This window comes from Schistocerca cancellata, chromosome 1 (genome assembly GCF_023864275.1).
Source record: "Schistocerca cancellata isolate TAMUIC-IGC-003103 chromosome 1, iqSchCanc2.1, whole genome shotgun sequence".
Taxonomy (NCBI): domain Eukaryota; kingdom Metazoa; phylum Arthropoda; class Insecta; order Orthoptera; family Acrididae; genus Schistocerca; species Schistocerca cancellata.
In genome coordinates this window covers 232,179,728-232,193,735 of record NC_064626.1, presented here as the reverse complement: position 1 = coordinate 232,193,735, position 14,008 = coordinate 232,179,728, and the positions used below count along the sequence as shown (strand labels likewise).

The window sequence follows — 14,008 nt, the reverse complement described above, 5'->3', positions numbered from 1 at the left end:
ACTGTAAATCACCCTTTGCCTTACATTCCTCATCGTCATCATGGTCTTCAGTCCAAAGACTGGTTTGATGTAGCTCTCCATGCTACTCTAGCCTGTGCAAGTCTGTTCACCTCCGAATAACTACTGTAATCTACATCCTTCTGAATCTGCTTACTGCATTCATCTCTTGGTCTCTGTCTACAATTTTTACCCCCTACACTTTCCTCGAATATTAAATTGGTGATATTTTATGGAGATGGCGTATTACAACTTTAATTAATGTTAAGAAGTGCATTATGCAGTACACAGCTGTAATGGTATATCGTATTAGAGATGATCAATTTTGGTCTAGGACTTGACCATCATTGTGTCCAAAAACCATCTCAGCCATGCATTTGTATAACTCGAGTAACAGTTATCAGATGTACATTGTTTCGTCATTGATATTGTCTGTAAATATGTAACATTCTGCCCATTTAACTTCATAAACATATTTCAGTATCAAAATTTCAGTTTCAGAAGCTTCAATTTTCTTCTCATCTAAACTGTTTATAATCCATGTTTCAGTTCCATACATAGCTACAATCCATACAAATACTTTCTGAAAAGACTTCCTAAAACTTAAATCTATATTTGATGTTAACATATTTCTTTTCTTCAGAAACTCTTTTTCTTGTTATTGCTGGTCTACATTTTCTGTCCACTCTACTTTGGCTATCATCAGTTATTTTCCTGGAATTTATCTGCTACTTTTAGTGTCTTGTTTACTAAACTAATTCCTTCAGCATCACCTGATTTAGTGTGGCTAAGTTCCCTTATCCTTGTTTTACTTCTGTTGATGTTCATCGTATATCCTCCTTTCAAGATGCTATCAATTCTGTTCAACTGCTCTTCCAAGTCCTTTGCTGTCTTTGATTGAATTACAATGTCTTCGGCAAACCTCAAAGTGCATGCTCAGTGTACAGATTGAATAACATTGGGGATAGTCACAACCCTGTCTCCCTTTCTCAGCCACTGCTTCTCCTTCATGCCACTTGGCTCTAATAGCTGCCGTGTAATTGTAGTACAAGTTGTAATTAGCATTTTGCACCCTGTAGTTTACCTCTGCTATCTCCAGAATTTCAAAGAGAGTACTCCAGTCAATATTTTCAGAAGGTTTCTCCAAGTCTGCAAGTGCTTACTTCTCTTCTAACGTAAGTCGTAGCATCAGTGTTGCCTCTCGCGTTCCTATATTTCTCCTGAATCCAGACTGTGGTTGGCTTCTACCAGTTTTTCTATTCTTCTGTAAAGAGTTTGTGGTTAGTATTTTGTGACCATGACTTATTAAACTGATAATTAAGTAGTATTCATTCCCGTCAGCACCTCTGTTGAAATTGGAATTATTATGTTCTTTTTGAAGTCTGAGGGTATTTTGCCTGTCTCATACATCTTGCACACCAGATGGAAGAGTTTTTGTCATGGCTGACTCTCCCAGTGTTATCAGTAGTTCTGACAGAATGGTATCTACTCCCAGGGCCTTGTTTCAACTTAGGCCTTTCAGTGTTCTGTCAAATTCTTTTTGCAGTATAGTATCTCCTATCTCATCGTCGTCATTGTCCTCCTCTAGTTCTATAATGTCATCAAGTTCATCTCCCTTGTATAGACCCACTGTATACTCCCATCTTTCAGCTTTCCTTCTTTGCTGAACTCTTGATATTCATGCAGATGCTTCTCTTTCTCCAAAGACCTCTTTAAGGTTCCTGTAGGTGGTGTCTATCTTTCCCCTAGTTAATGTGTGCTTCAAAATCCTTACATTTGTCCTCTAACCATTCCTGCTTAGCCATTTTGCACTTCCTCTCTGTCTCATTTTTTCTAAGTGTTTTATACTCCCTTTCACCTGCTTCATTTGTTGCATTTTTATGTTTTCTCCTTTCCTCAATCACATCTTGTGATATCCAAGGATTTCTGCTACGTCTTTTCTTTTTACCTATTTGATCCTCTACTACCCTCACTGTTTCATTTCTCAAAACTACCCGTTTTCTCCATTCACCTGTTATAGTCAATAGTTTTCTAATCCTATATCTGAAACTCTTAACAACCTCTTGTTCTTTCAACTTATCCAGGCTTCATCTCCTTAATTGCCCACCTTTTTGAAATTTCTTCAGTTTTAATCTACAGTTCATATCCAATAAATTGTGGTCAGAGCCCACAACTGCTCCTGGAAATGTCTTAAAATTTAAAATATGGTTCTGAAATCTCTGTCTTACTATTATATAATCAGTTTGAAACCTTCCCGTGTCTCCATGTCTCTTACACATGTACAGTATACATATTCGCGATGCTTAAACCAAGTGTTAGCAATGATAAAATTATGCTCGGTGCAAAATTCTACCAGGTGGCTTCCTCGTTCATTCCTTTCCCTCATTCCACATTCACCTACTATTTTTCCTTCTCTTCCTTTTCCTGCTATCAAATTCAAAAAATGGTTCAAATGGCTCTGAGCACTATGGGACTTAACATCTAAGGTCATCAGTCCCCTAGAACTTAGAACTACTTAAACCTAACTAACCTAAGTACATCACACACATCCATGCCCGAAGCAGGATTCGAACCTGCGACCGTAGTGGTCGCGCGGTTCCAGACTGACGCGCCTAGAACCGCTCGGCCACCAACGGCCGGCTATAAATTCATCCCCATCACAATTAACTTTTCATTTCTCTTAAATATCTAAATAATTTCTTTTATCTTACTGTGCATTTCTTCAATGTCTTCATCATCTGCAGAGCTAGCTGGTGTGATGAATGTGGGCGTCATGCTTATCTTGGCTATGATAATGTGTTTGGTATCCTGTTCATAGTAGCTTACTTGCATTCCTATTTTCTTATTCATTATTAAACCTACTCCTGCATTATGCCTATTTGATTTTGTATTGATAACTGTTTATTTACCTGACCAGACGTCCTGTTCCTCCTGCCACCTAACTTCACTAATTCCGTCTGTATGTAACTTCAACCAATCCATTTCTTTTTTAAATTTTCTAACCCACATGCCCAATTAATGGAGCTAACATTCCGCACTGCGATCCATAGAATTCCAGCCTTGTTTCTTCTGATGATGACATCCTCCTGAATGGGCACACTTTCTTATCTCAAATTATTGTCGGTAGGTGGCAGACCTGTTCATCCATTAACGCTACCACACATCATCATCATTGCATTCATCCATTAACACTACCACACATCATCATCATTGCATGAGGTGGGTCTTGAGCATAAGGATTATAAAAGGGATCGTGTTATTAGCATTAGAGTGAATAAAGAAACAGTGTGGAGGGACTAAGTAGTGAGCACATAAGACTGATGTTACAATATCCATCTTCAACATAGTAAAGTTGCCTCACTACATAAGAAATGGCTATATTGGTATGATTGAGCAACAATAGTGACTTTAATGCATAACTGATCGATGTAAAAGTTAAACAGTATGAGGGAGATGTAGGTAATTAACTATTCTTTCTGCATGTCTCCTTTCTAAGCAATTCTCTTTTTATTTGGTGAATAGTGATCTGTCCTTATATACATAATACATCAAAGATGATATTAATACTAGAATGGGAAACTAAACTGTTTTCTACTCTAAAACTGATGTTAGAGATCGGTTTGGAATAAAATGGCTCAGAACCTAATAATAGTAATCTTTATTTCTCCATAATAACTTTACAGTCTTGGACATCCTTGTTTTTTGAACATTCACATCAATAATATCATACCATAAATATAATGAACATATACAAAAATAGGACAATATACTATTGTATAAATATTAACCACCACTAATAAACTGCAATATACAAAAACAGTACTAAGGGTAATGGAGCCCAGAACTTTTTGAGCTTTATAAACATTTTTTAACTAATGACTGTTTTGACTTGTCCTTAACAAGTTCTCAGCAGAGTTTTTTTATATTATTTGGCAACCTGTTATAGAATTTTCTTTCAGGAACAAGTGGGCTGTGGTCTGCAACACTTTTATTACTGGGTATCCTGCTATAATCTCACCAGGTTCATGTTTTACAATTATGAATGTCTTCATCCATTTTGCCAATGTCGCCATTCACATTTACAGAACTAATTGTCTTAAAGACATTCAAAGAATACACACTCAGTAAATTATACTTGATGAAGTAATCCCTAGAAGACTGGCAGTTCCTTGTATTAGCAATTACTCTAAATGGTCTCCTCTAAAGCCTGAATATCTTATCCATATAGACTGCAAGTGCACCACCCTAAATTTCAGTTGCACAGTGCGAATGGACTGTAAAGTGGGTGGTCCAGGCTCTCCCAGGGAAATGACTGGAGCTTGTCGACAGTTTGTCACATGTGACCTCACATTGTTGTGAAGGATAACCACATTGTCCACAACAAGAATTCCTCAGTGTGTCTTCCTGATAGCAGCCTGCAGATGTAACAGTGTGGAACAGTAACTGTTTGCATTGATGGTTGCACTTAGTGGTATGAAATCCAGCAGTAGCTGTCTGTGGCAGTCAGATTGTTAACATCAATTTCCCAACAGACCCACAGGGGGCTCGCCACTTTTGGTGGGTTCGTGCTTGGCTACCATGGGACCACAGCCTTTGCAGCATATTTTCCCTTCCATGCTGCATGTGTATCCTCTTGCTATTCTTTTTCCCCTCCCTTGGGAAACATGTCTGGGATGTTCTTGGAAATGTGTTCTGCATATTCAGTAGCCAATATCAGAACACTCTCTCCACTGTTTTCATTCCTTTTCTCTTTCCTTGTTCCCCTTCTCCTATCCTTTCTCAGCTTTGGCATTTGAGGTTCCTCTTTTTCTTCTTCCTCCCTGTGCACTCCTGAAGGCCAGCCCATGTGTGTGACACGTAACAGGTGACTGGGCAACGCGTAATTGCCAATCCCAGTTTGACAGGTAGGATTCGCACGTACCCCCCTAGTACAGGCCAGGCCCAGGGATGGGTGACTACCTGAACTGTTACCTTCCCAAATTGCTGATTGGTCCCTCTGTCAGGTGTTCGGGAGGTGTGAACAATCACATAAGGAAGATGTGCCCTCTTCTGAGGAGAGTTTCCCAGTTGGAAGGGGCATGCCATTGGAGATGCTGGCAATCATGGGGGATTTTCTCGCAATGAACCAGTCACCATCATCATCTCATTCAACGTCTACAAAACGTAAACAGAATGAGGCTAATGATTCAAAGACCCTCCCAGCTGCACCATGATTCCTCATGGTTTCGTGCACTGAAGTTCTTTGCTATGGTAAATCTGTTTATTATTCAGAAAGGTGGTGATGCCATTGCTGGCCATGTGAAATCCTGCTCTCGTTTACAAAATGGCACTTTGCTTTTGGAAACTAATTCTGATTCTCAAGCACAACTACTACTTGTGCCTTCGCTCCTTCATGGCTAGCCTGTTCCTGTCAAGGTCCATCGAACACTGAATTCTTCCAATGGTGTTATTTACACTAGGCTTCTAGATGATCTGACCAAGGCAGAAATCCAGACATACCTCTCTGATTGGGGGGTCATTGCAGTCCACGGGGTGATGAAAAAGGTAGGTACATCCTTAGTGTCCACACACACTCTTCTCTGCTTTCGTAGAGTGGTGCTTCCATCAGAGATTGAAGCAGGTTATAAAATTAGCACAGTCTGACCCTACATTCCGAACCTGATGCACTGCTACCAGTGTCATCGTTACAACCATACTCAAATGTCCTGTCGACACTCGACCAAATGTGTAACTCCACCTCTGTAGATGACTGCTTTGAGCTCTCACATTTCTTGCCGGTCTGCTGTGACCCCCCCCCCCCCCCCCCTAAATACAGCACTCCATCTCATGGGGGTGTTAGGCTGCTCATTCGGGATAATGTCATAATGTCCATAGTTGACCCATCTCCCTGGCTTCGAGAGTTGTTGCAGTCTGCATTTTCTTTCTCACTTTACCTTTTCCCTTTGTACCATTTATATTCCTCCATCATTTGGTCTCACCAGGGTTGACTTCCTCCAGCTTACTGGGCAACTCCCTCACCCCTTTCTGGTGCTCAGTGACTTTAATTTTGCACCATCCCCTTTGGAGTTCTCCCAGAACCTGTCAGAGAGGTGCCCTCTTGGCTGACCTTCTCAGTCACGTTAACCTCATCTGCCTTAACATGGGAGCACCCTCATTCCTTTCGGACTCCACTCACACCTATTCCCTTTGAGTGTGACATCGTCATTGGCACTGACGTGTTTTGGTTTCAGCTTCCAGAATACTGCTCAGTATTCACAGCAGAGCTCTTCGCCCTATATGAGGCCACACGGTATATACGGTGACACAGGATTTTCAACTGCATCATCTGCTGCCACTCTCTTAGTGCCCCTCAGAGCTTCATTGTGCTGTATACTCTCCATCCTTTAATGCAACAGGTCCATGAAAGCTTTCACTTGCTCACTCTTGATGGAGCCACTGTGATGTTTATGTGGGTTCCTGGTCACCATGGTGGAATGAGAGGGTCAAGGAGGCAGTAAAAGAAAAGAAGAAAGGCTGGTATGAAAGGAACAGAGACCAAACAGCTGAAAGTAAAAGGAAAATACCAGGATAGTAAAAATAAGTGAAAGAAAATGGTAGCAGAAGAAAAGAGGAAAAGCTTGGGAGAAATTCACCCGAGAGTTGGAAAAAGATGTTGCTAGTGGCAGGAGGATGATATATGGAATTACAAAGAGTATGAGGAAGGAAAAAACATACACAAAGATAGCGAAAGGGGAAAGCAGAGAGCTAATAATGCAACCAGAGGAGATAAGGAAAAGATGGAAAGAGTACTTTGATAAATTACGAAATGTGAAGAACGGCAATGGAAAGGGAATAAAAGTACGCCAGGGGCAGGGGTCTGGAAGAACTCTTGGAAGTATTCTGCCCACCTGTCAAGTATTTTATTACTCTCCCCTACCAAATTCCCTTCTTTGTTCCTACACATATTTGTTCTGGCTTGGAACCCGGTCTTTCCTTCTTTAATCTTTTGGTACATTTCATGACTATGCTTTTCTTCTCCTAGCTGTTCAATTTCTTCCAGTTTTTTTCTTTTCTAGTGCTCTTTTCTTCTGTCTGCGGACCCTCTTCGCTATACGGCGCTTTTCATTATATTCATTCAGATTTGCTCAAGTTCTTCTCTACAATAATTTCATTCGTTCTATGTTATGTTCCTCAGTTCTTCTCATACATTCTTTGTCAAACCAATCTTCCTTTGAGCCTGTTCATGTCCTAAAACCTCTCCAGCTGCCTTGAGGATTGCAGTCTTACATCATTTCCACATTACTCCTATATGTTCATTTGATGTGTCGGTATCATTCTTGATCCTCTTCTATTTTCTTCTGATACACTCTCTGTATTTCTTCCAACTTCCGTTTCTTAATGTGAAACCTCTTTTGTTTGTGGCTTTTTTGTTTACTCAATAGTGAGATCCTTTGTCTATATTTAATTCTCACTAGATGGTGGTCTGAATTGCAGTCAGCTCCACATTGGCTCCTAACATCCATTATGTCCGATCCATGTCTCCGATCAATCAATATATGGTCTATCTGATTTCTGGTTTGTCCATCTGGTAAAATACATGTTTCTTTGTGTATTTTTTTGCATGGGAAACATGTACTGCTGACATTCATGTTTTTGCTTACAGCAAAATCTACAGCGCTAAGTCCATTGTCGTTTTCTATTTCATGGAGGCTATGTCTTCCTATGGTTGGCTGAAAGGCCTCTTCTTTTCCTATTTTTGCATTCAGGTCTCCTATTAATATCTTGAAATCATGTTTGGGGGCCTGATCATACAGTTATTCTACCTTGATATAAAACTCGTCCTGTTGTCCATCTGACTCCTCTGTGTCCTGTTGTTCATCTGACTCCTCTGTGGGTGCATGTACTTTATTATTGTAATGTTGAAAAATTTTCCCCGTAATATTAATATGGACATCCGTTCATTGATTGGTTGGAAGCACATGACCGCATGTTTCAGTTCTTTAGCGACCACAAAGCCTGTTCCAAAGGTATTAATCTTCCCGCCACTATAGAAGATAGTGAAATTTCCTACGTCCATTATGTCACTCCCCTTCCACCTAATTTCCTGGAGAGCCAATATTTTTATACTGTAATTGTTTACTTGCATTAGCAGCTGACATAGGGCTCCAGTTTGGTATAGGCTTCGCACATTCCATGTTCCTAAGTGCATATCTCTTATCCTCTTTTTGTTTGCTGGGGTCGTCATGGGAATATATCTGTCCGGCTTATTCCTTTGCTAGCATTCGCAACAATTGATGTTTTACAGGTTTGGGGGGTTGCCCCTTACAGCTCGCAGGTTAGCTGGCTCCACGTTCAGGGTAGCATCCTTAGCCTTTGTAGATCCCTCTACATACTGCAAGGCAGCAGGTGATTTGTATCAGGTTTATTCCCTTAGGGAGACTGGCTTCACCATGCCTCTAGAGCCCTCCTTGCCCTATGTTGTAGGAAGTTAAGAATGATAAGGGAAAGGGATAGGCTTAGGATAGGATCGGACAAGGGACAGGAGATAGGTCATTGTGGGACACACTTCGTCTGGCTCCTCCCCATTGGCCTGTCCGGCATGGGTGGTCCTGCTGGTAGCTACGCTACCACGAGGAAAGCCCTACGGATCCAGAGCGTGCAAACCTCCTCGCCCACATGGGCAGTGTCCCCTGAGGAGGGTTTATAGAGAGACAGTGTGACTAAAGTGTATTTGTTGTTTTCAGAATAATCATGTATGCAGAATGTGACTACAATTTGCACCAAGGGACTAAAATATTCGAAAATGTTCTCTTTAATATTTTAATTAGAATGTAACAAGAAAGGAACATTGATTTTTAAACACTTCTTAGTGATTTACTTGTGTTTATCTATCTGCAGTGTTGAGGTAAAGTTTCTGAAGGAGAAGTGTGCCCTGATACTGCAAAAATATTATGAAAGCAAGAATCATCAGAAGAAACAGATCCAGACTGGTGGGTAAGTAATACAGTAAACATAACACAATGGTTGTTAAAGTACAGTCACATCTAATTACAAAGTTACACAGAAATTTCAGCCTCATTCCAGTGAGGATGTTTGCCAGATTTGAAAATAATGTAGCATACCTAAATATGAAAGGTGAAAATAAATATCATTTAATATGTTCCGGTGCAGGTACTTCTCTTCTTGCGGAGGAAAGAAAAGTAAAGTAGTAAAATAATAGTGCCGTGATGTGTATATTGAAAAATATTTGTGCACTTTAGTAACCAAAAACTAATTATGTCTCTGCAGTTAATTGGTATAATTCCTTCATCCTTACTGTGAGGACATGGAGGACTCGGTGAATGAAGATAGATACACTCCTGGAAATTGAAATAAGAACACCGTGAATTCATTGTCCCAGGAAGGGGAAACTTTATTGACACATTCCTGGGGTCAGATACATCACATGATCACACTGACAGAACCACAGGCACATAGACACAGGCAACAGAGCATGCACAATGTTGACACTAGTACAGTGTATATCCACCTTTCGCAGCAATGCAGGCTGCTATTCTCCCATGGAGACGATCGTAGAGATGCTGGATGTAGTCCTGTGGAACGGCTTGCCATGCCATTTCCACCTGGCGCCTCAGTTGGACCAGCGTTCGTGCTGGACGTGCAGACCGCGTGAGACGACGCTTCATCCAGTCCCAAACATGCTCAATGGGGGACAGATCCGGAGATCTTGCTGGCCAGGGTAGTTGACTTACACCTTCTAGAGCACGTTGGGTGGCACGGGATATATGCGGACGTGCATTGTCCTGTTGGAACAGCAAGTTCCCTTGCCGGTCTAGGAATGGTAGAACGATGGGTTCGATGACGGTTTGGATGTACCGTGCACTATTCAGTGTCCCCTCGACGATCACCAGTGGTGTACGGCCAGTGTAGGAGATCGCTCCCCACACCATGATGCCGGGTGTTGGCCCTGTGTGCCTCGGTCGTATGCAGTCCTGATTGTGGCGCTCACCTGCACGGCGCCAAACACGCATACGACCATCATTGGCACCAAGGCAGAAGCAACTCTCATCGCTGAAGACGACACGTCTCCATTCGTCCCTCCATTCACGCCTGTCGCGACACCACTGGAGGCGGGCTGCACGATGTTGGGCCGTGAGCGGAAGACGGCCTAACGGTGTGCGGGACCGTAGCCCAGCTTCATGGAGACGGTTGCGAATGGTCCTCGCCGATACCCCAGGAGCAACAGTGTCCCTAATTTGCTGGGAAGTGGCGGTGCGGTCCCCTATGGCACTGCGTAGGATCCTACAGTCTTGGCGTGCATCCGTGCGTCGCTGCGGTCCGGTCCCAGGTCGACGGGCACGTGCACCTTCCGCCAACCACTGGCGACAACATCGATGTACTGTGGAGACCTCACGCCCCACGTGTTGAGCAATTCGGCGATACGTCCACCCGGCCTCCCGCATGCCCACTATACGCCCTCGCTCAAAGTCCGTCAACTGCACATACGGTTCACGTCCACGCTGTCGCGGCATGCTACCAGTGTTAAAGACTGCGATGGAGCTCCGTATGCCACGGCAAACTGGCTGACACTGACGGCGGCGGTGCACAAATGCTGCGCAGCTAGCACCATTCGACGGCCAACACCGCGGTTCCTGGTGTGTCCGCTATCGAACTATTCATGCAGATGGTTGTTGTCTTGAAAACGTCCCCATCTGTTGACTCAGGGATCGAGACGTGGCTGCACGATCCGTTACAGCCATGCAGATAAGATGCCTGTTATCTCGACTGCTAGTGATACGAGGCCATTGGGATCCAGCTCGGCATTCCATATTACCCTCCTGAACCCACCAATTCCATATTCTGCTAACAGTCATTGGATCTAGACCAACGCGAGCAGCAATGTCGCGATACGATAAACCGGAATCGCAATAGGCTACAATCTGACCTTTATCAAAGTCGGAAATGTGATGGTACGCATTTCTCTTCCCTACATGAGGCATCACAACAACGTTACACCTGGCAACGCCGGTCAGCTGCTGTTTGTGTATGAGAAATCGGTTGGATACTTTCCTCATGTCAGCACGTTGAATGTGTCGCCACCGGCGCCAACCTTGTGCGAATGCTCTGAAAAGCTAATCGTTTGTATATCACAGCATCTTTTTCCTGTTGGTTAAATTTCGCGTCTGTAGCACGTCATCTTCATGGTGTAGCGATTTTAATGGCCAGTAGTGTATATTCAAATATTATATAAGTTTGGGATGGGGTGTATAAGTCACTCCGTTCTCGAGAAAATGGATCCTATATAGCGCACACCGTTCCGCTACCATGCCCTGATGATGAAGTGAGAATGAAATATTCATAACGCCCTTGTATCTCAAGAATGGTTTGACAGCTTAAAACAAGATGATGGCAAATGGTAGCATACAAAGGGGAGACTGTGTTGCCATATGGTTACTCTACATTACTTCCTTATCTAGCACAATATACAAGTTACTACAGATTTTTTTCTACGTCTGCTTCTACATCGGTACTCCGCAATCCACTGTACAGCCATTTCGTTTCCCATTCCACTCACAAATAGAACGAGGGAAAAAGAACTATCTACACTCCTGGAAATGGAAAAAAGAACACATTGACACCGGTGTGTCAGACCCACCATACTTGCTCCGGACACTGCGAGAGGGCTGTACAAGCAATGATCACACGCACGGCACAGCGGACACACCAGGAACCGCGGTGTTGGCCGTCGAATGGCGCTAGCTGCGCAGCATTTGTGCACCGCCGCCGTCAGTGTCAGCCAGTTTGCCGTGGCATACGGAGCTCCATCGCAGTCTTTAACACTGGTAGCATGCCGCGACAGTGTGGACGTGAACCATATGTGCAGTTGACGGACTTTGAGCGAGGGCGTATAGTGGGCATGCGGGAGGCCGGGTGGACATACCGCCGAATTGCTCAACACGTGGGGCGTGAGGTCTCCACAGTACATCGATGTTGTCGCCAGTGGTCGGCGGAAGGTGCACGTGCCCGTCGACCTGGGACCGGACCGCAGCGACGCACGGATGCACGCCAAGACCGTAGGATCCTACGCAGTGCCGTAGGGGACCGCACCGCCACTTCCCAGCAAATTAGGGACACTGTTGCTCCTGGGGTATCGGCGAGAACCATTCGCAACCGTCTCCATGAAGCTGGGCTACGGTCCCGCACACCGTTAGGCCGTCTTCCGCTCACGCCCCAACATCGTGCAGCCCGCCTCCAGTGGTGTCGCGACAGGCGTGAATGGAGGGACGAATGGAGACGTGTCGTCTTCAGCGATGAGAGTCGCTTCTGCCTTGGTGCCAATGATGGTCGTATGCGTGTTTGGCGCCGTGCAGGTGAGCGCCACAATCAGGACTGCATACGACCGAGGCACACAGGGCCAACACCCGGCATCATGGTGTGGGGAGCGATCTCCTACACTGGCCGTACACCACTGGTGATCGTCGAGGGGACACTGAATAGTGCACGGTACATCCAAACCGTCATCGAACCCATCGTTCTACCATTCCTAGACCGGCAAGGGAACTTGCTGTTCCAACAGGACAATGCACGTCCGCATGTATCCCGTGCCACCCAACGTGCTCTAGAAGGTGTAAGTCAACTACCCTGGCCAGCAAGATCTCCGGATCTGTCCCCCATTGAGCATGTTTGGGACTGGATGAAGCGTCGTCTCACGCGGTCTGCACGTCCAGCACAAACGCTGGTCCAACTGAGGCGCCAGGTGGAAATGGCATGGCAAGCCGTTCCACAGGACTACATCCAGCATCTCTACGATCGTCTCCATGGGAGAATAGCAGCCTGCATTGCTGCGAAAGGTGGATATACACTGTACTAATGTCAACATTGTGCATGCTCTGTTGCCTGTGTCTATGTGCCTGTGGTTCTGTCAGTGTGATCATGTGATGTATCTGACCCCAGGAATGTGTCAATAAAGTTTCCCCTTCCTGGGACAATGAATTCACGGTGTTCTTATTTCAATTTCCAGGAGTGTATATATATCCAAGAATCAGATACTACGTATCCTCCAAATCTGTCAAAATGATTGAAAAGGTAAATGTTCAATCAAGTAAAGCATATTCAAGTCTTCATGTCTTTCCCAGTGTTTATTATGAAAGAAAACGAGCAGGTTGTCAAGTCAGATGTGCGTGTTATTTGAGCAACTCATACTGTTGTTGACATATTGTGCACATCTGACAGAATGATCCAGCTGTTCACCCAAGTACCTTTCCTTTAAGCTAAACATATGTTTCTTTTTCAATTCAGTGATCATTACATTATTTTACCTGTCATGTTTTAAAGTTAGACATGTAAAACATTTCACAACTGCTACTAGAATCTGCACAAACCAATCACAGTATTTCTGTGTAACCGAAAACTTGCTGTTAATATGGTTTCATCTTGCTTGTTTGTGTTTTTTTAAAAAAATAATGGGTACAGGAAATTTTATATTTTGCTGCTTCAAGGTCTTGTATTCCAAAATTGCATACTTTGAATCCACTGCATTTTGAAATCATTCATTTCATGAACGTGCCGTAATCTGCTCTGCACTTTTTATGTCTCACAGTAACCATATTTATTTTTATAGTCTGGATAAGTGATGCTACAATTGAAGAGGCTGTAAAACAATAAGACTTTCATTGAGATACATCATCATCACTTTGGACAGTTCAAATTATTTATTCATAAAATCCACTTGTACAGTTTTGGCCATGTAGCCATGTCAAGTCGAACAAACAATAATATTATGTTTCAGCATGCCATGCCATAAATTATTTATTTATAAAATTTGTTATTGCAGTTTTGGCCATTTTGACATATGCTAAAGCATAAAATTTTCATGTTACACTTAAAAATGCTTAAAAGACCAAAACTGCAATAACAGATTTTATAAATAATTAATTCCAACAGTTTAAGGTGACACTTCCTTCCAAACATTTTTTATGACCCTCCAACCAGCAATGTAAATTGCTTTTTCACATATCATAATTATCAGGCA

At 43.2% G+C, this 14,008-nt stretch overlaps 1 protein-coding gene across 1 annotated transcript in view; it reads left to right on the top strand.

Moving 5' to 3' along the window:
• LOC126169882 (exocyst complex component 5) overlaps positions 1-14,008 on the top strand; it is a 115,414-nt gene that overhangs the window by 65,414 nt on the left and 35,992 nt on the right. The window contains exon 10 of the mRNA XM_049920679.1: positions 8,875-8,970. Within this exon, the coding sequence (XP_049776636.1) occupies positions 8,875-8,970 (96 nt within the window). The remainder of the gene's footprint in view (positions 1-8,874; positions 8,971-14,008) is intronic.